The sequence below is a fragment of the Cryptomeria japonica genome, chromosome 9 (genome assembly GCF_030272615.1).
Source record: "Cryptomeria japonica chromosome 9, Sugi_1.0, whole genome shotgun sequence".
NCBI lineage: Eukaryota > Viridiplantae > Streptophyta > Pinopsida > Cupressales > Cupressaceae > Cryptomeria > Cryptomeria japonica.
Window position 1 is genome coordinate 477885861 of NC_081413.1, and position 4565 is coordinate 477890425.

Here is a 4565-nt window from a genome sequence, read left to right on the forward strand (position 1 = left end):
TTAAAGTAATCAAAATCCAATGTATCATTTAGAAACTTAGAATGCGCGGAATCAACTATTACAGTTAAAATAATGAAAATCCAAATCCAATGTATCATTTAAAAACCTAGAATCAACTATAACAGTTAAATAATGAAATCCAATGTATCATTTAAAAACCTAGAATGCGCGGAATCGACTATAACAGTTAAATAATGAAATCCAATGTATCATTTAAAAACCTAGAATGCGCGGAATCAACTATAACAGTTAAAATGATGAAAATCCAATGTATCATTTAAAAACATAGAATGCGCGGAACCAGCTATACCACTTACCAACACCCCTCCCTAAAAACCACAATATAATCTGGATACCCTTCCCTGAAAACCACAATATAACATAATATTCTCACCATTTTATATAATCGTAAACCCCTCTTCACATTCGACGATAACTTCGCTGAGTGTTTTGCAGTCTAGGGTTTAAGCTTTTGCAGGTGCAAGAGCAGAAGCACAGTGGCCATGGCGATGTACAAAAGATTAATCACAATACTAGCCAACCATGGCTGCTCATCATCACTATCATCACCCAGAAAGGCTGCAGAGCCGTGGACAATATTCAAGCGGGGCATGCGGGAGATGTACATGTCGCAGGCGATGCTGGATGCGGCGGCAGAGCGGCGGGCGAGAAAGCGGAAGCTGCGTGTTGATCCGCCCATGAGTGCCCTGCAGCGCAACCGCTATGGCCCTCCGAAACCCCATGACCCCAACATGCCGGAGCCCATCAATGTACTCGTGGGCGACCGCCTCAGCCTTCATAATCGCCTGCAAGCGCTCAGCCGCTCAGGGAAGCTGGACGATGCCCTGGTCGCCGCCCGCCAAGCGCAGTTCGCTCGTATCCGGCCCACGATTTTCACCTACAACTCCCTCCTTGGCCATTGCCACCGCGCTGCTAGGTATGAGAATGTTTTCAATCTCTTTGCTTTCATGCGGCAAAGCGGCGTCATACCCAATGTGGTGACCTACAACATCGTTCTCGGTAGCTACGCCGATTTGCTCGACATTGAGAAGTGCTTCGGCATGTTGCAGATGATCCAGGACGCAAAAATGAATCCCAGTAATGTGACCTATCAACACTTGATGAGGGCGCATTTTAAGTTGGAGAAATACGAGGAAGTTATGAGGCTTTTCAGGGAGATGCTGGAGAAGTGCTATGGGGCTGATCCGCCGACATATGCAAATACCATTGAGGGTTTTGTGAAGGGTGGGGCGATGGACCAGGCTACGGAGCTGTATATGGAGATGAGGAAGAGAGGTTCCATTTTTAGCGAGCCGGTGTTTTGTAATTTGATCAAGGGCTATATTGCTGCTGGGAGAACTCAGGAGGCCCTTGATGTTTTTGAGTTTGTGCCTGAGAAGGTCGAACGGACCGCAATGTCCAGTAATGCTGTTATAGAAGGGTACTGCAATGCTGGAAGGATAGATGACGCTCTTGCATTTTTCGATACACTTGTGGAGAAGGATTTGAAACGCGATGCCTTGTCGGTTGCGTTTTTGATGGACTTTTATATTGAGCTAGGAAATTTGCAGGAGGCGGAAAAGCATTTCAGGTCAGCTGGTTTGCTATTTTCGTTTTTCAATTTGCTAGTTTGTTTTTGGGACGTTCACAAAATGGTAAGTTATTGTAATATTTCTCATAAATACTTGAAATTTTCGGTAAACATGTCTGCTTTGTTGTAGGAAACAAATTTCTGTGAACTCATCCTAAAGACGCCCAAAATTAGAAAAACTTCTAGATTTGACTGATCAAGGTTTATTCTGGGTAGAGGAAAACTTTAAATTGGTTGTTTTGGTTAGAGGATAACTTTACTTTGGTCAGACAAAAAATGGTTCAATACCGCAGGTTTTATGATTTAGATTATAAAAAATGTAAAAATAAGGTCCTCAGGTTTGATTTTTAGTGGCCTCCTCAAATCTTAGATTCTGTTGAATATACTTGTAGAGTTTTAACAATCATTTCTAACGACTATTAAATTACTCGTCTAATTTTAAAGTTACACAATTGATTGGAATTGTATGTAAGCAGTTCTCTGACCTAGTTTTAAACATATTAATTTTGTTGTGATAATTGCTATAGCTACTAATTAACAAAACTAGTTTTGAAAACCATTGTGTGTTAATTTGCTTATCTTCAGCATTATTTTCTTTCTGATGTACTATTATAGGACAAACTGGGTCAAAGGTTTTTTTTTCAGATATTTATGCAAAAGTATCGTTGAAATTTTATCAAACGTTCAGGAAACCTGCTATTAGTTGTAAATTTTATGCTTTCAATTTGGCATTTTATTAAGTTTACTTACTAAAAGCTGTTTTTTTCGAAAGTCAAGATGACTCCATGCAGGGCTTGGCAAAATTTGACATTTATTTTTATTTCAAGCCTTAATGATTGCCATGCCATAAAAAAATAGTATGCCTTTTAAAACAATTATTAGATTATAAATTTAACATTTTATGTTCTATTCAATCAAAGATTTGCCAACCATGAAAATCTTTTTGTTCTTCCTGTAATTAAACTTCCTGAATGTAGTTGTTCATATTTTATTTTGAAAAGCAGTAGAGAAGTTATAAATTGTCAAAAATTTCAACTTGTCAATGGCCAATGTTTTATATTCAATTTCTTTGAATAGATTCCCCGTTGTACAAATTTCATTGAGATTCTACAAAGCACATTTGGCAAAAATCAATTGAAAATTTAAACAAGAAGCAAAATTTTACTTATAATATGCCCAGATTGATGATATTAGCCATAATTGCAAGTGGTAGCAGAATCTGTCTTCGTTATCTATTATTGTAGCAACTTGTTTATATTTGATGTCTTATGAAAGCAACGCAATTCTGAAGTACTGTAGAACTACAAATTTATTTGCAACCCTGGGTTAATGAATTCCATGCATTAATTAGGTCGATGCTTGAGAAGGGATGTGCTCCAGCTGCTGTGGCCTACAATTGTCTTTTGGATGCTTATTTCAAGCAAGGAATGAATGTGGAGATAGAGAATTTGGTGCAAGAGATGTTAGATCAGCGAATTGAGCCAGATTCAGTAACTCATGATACACTGATAGATGGATATGTTAAACTGGGCAAGCTGGATGAGTCCTTAAGATTTATCAGAAGAATGATAGAAACTGGCTTTAAACCAGTAATTGCCATATATAACAAATTGTACAGCCACTTGTGTAGTGAAGGGAAGCTTGATGAAGCTAGTAGGCTTTTTCATGAGATGTTAGATGTAGGGCGGAACCCTGATGTTGGAACGTATGATATATTAACAGAGGCATTTGGCAGAGAGGGGAGAGCTGAGGAGGCAAAAGGTTATTTTTTGACACTTGTGGAAAAGACCAAACTGGATGAGGATCTTGTGGCTCGTATCAGACAGCAGGGAGAGGATGCAACTGGTGAAGAAAAATCAAAGGCAGAAACACAGGCACCTTATGCATCCACTGAAAATTATCAAAAAACGGAAATCGCTGTTTAGTTTAATTTCACATGGTGTGAGATTTAGGAAGGATATAGCATGGGATCAACTTTGCAGAGATATCTGCTCTGCAAGATTTTGTTCTAGCTAGTAGCTAGTAAAACTGGAAGCTGCTAGGTAGGTTAGTGCAGTTTTAGGTGAAACTGATTTTGATGGAAGTGATCTTGAAGTGGAACCTAAATGAATCAAGTAAATATGATCTTATGGTGCAATTGATTGGATGCTATTTTACGAACGCTTTACACAACAGTTTGCATATGGCATTTGTTTCAAATGTGAACTACTTACTTTTAGTCCAATTTTTATTAGAGGTTACCAAACTTTCAGATCATTATATGTTTCAATATTTGCCTTGTATACAAAATTTTGAAAGCAAATATAAGCTAGTTAACATTGTTGGCTTGTGCTTTGGAAACAGACTATATTCTTTATAAGGAGATTTCTGTATGTCATATAGTGAAGAAAATATCAGTCTAATAAATTGCTTTTCCAACTTGTATCCTATGTCATGAACTGGTTCATAATTACTGTGGGTGTTCCACAACTTAGTTCTTCAACATGAATATCAATTATTCTCAACATGCTTTGATTGATGGAGTCACTGTTCCTTAATGCAAAATTCAGGAAAAGAATCCCTTTGTGTTAGATATGCTGTTGTTATTAAGTGCATGTGACATGAAGGAATAATTTATTAGTAAACCATGACAGCAAAGACACAAAATGAGTTAACAACAACAAATGGCCCAGAGAAACCCAAACAGAGAGTGAGGATACTTTCCTAATGCCAATATCTCAGTAAGCTATTACAAAGGTCAATTGCCACCTTCACAACTTATTGGAAATCTCTCACATATATACCTAGTAAGCTTTGCAACTGCTCTGAACACTTTCTAATCACACTCAAACTCCTTACAGACATATATGCTTAATTGCATGAGTACAATTCATCTAAAATGCAACTAAAAGAACATTACAATGGTATTCTTCAGGAAGTATTATAAAACAAGAGTTCTTAGAAAGCTTTAGAAAGAAGCCCAAAATTCCAAGAA

General features: G+C 37.6%; 1 protein-coding gene across 1 annotated transcript; it reads left to right on the forward strand.

Moving 5' to 3' along the window:
- Positions 1–313: 313 nt before the first annotated feature.
- LOC131075976 (pentatricopeptide repeat-containing protein At3g49240, mitochondrial) lies at positions 314–3763 on the forward strand. The gene is made up of 2 exons (XM_058012987.2): positions 314–1591; positions 2943–3763. Exons 1-2 carry the CDS (start codon positions 504–506, stop codon positions 3514–3516), a joined length of 1662 nt encoding a protein of 553 aa, XP_057868970.2. The 5' UTR covers positions 314–503; the 3' UTR covers positions 3517–3763.
- Positions 3764–4565: the final 802 nt, after the last annotated feature.

What these genes read in the sequence shown, in the direction of transcription:
- LOC131075976 (XM_058012987.2), top strand. Translation starts at nt 504, where the DNA reads ATGGCGATGTACAAAAGATTAATCACAATACTAGCCAACCATGGCTGC. An exon ending in GAGGCGGAAAAGCATTTCAG is followed by an intron (nt 1,592 to 2,942) that starts GTCAGCTGGTTT and finishes TGCATTAATTAG; the next exon opens with GTCGATGCTTGAGAAGGGAT.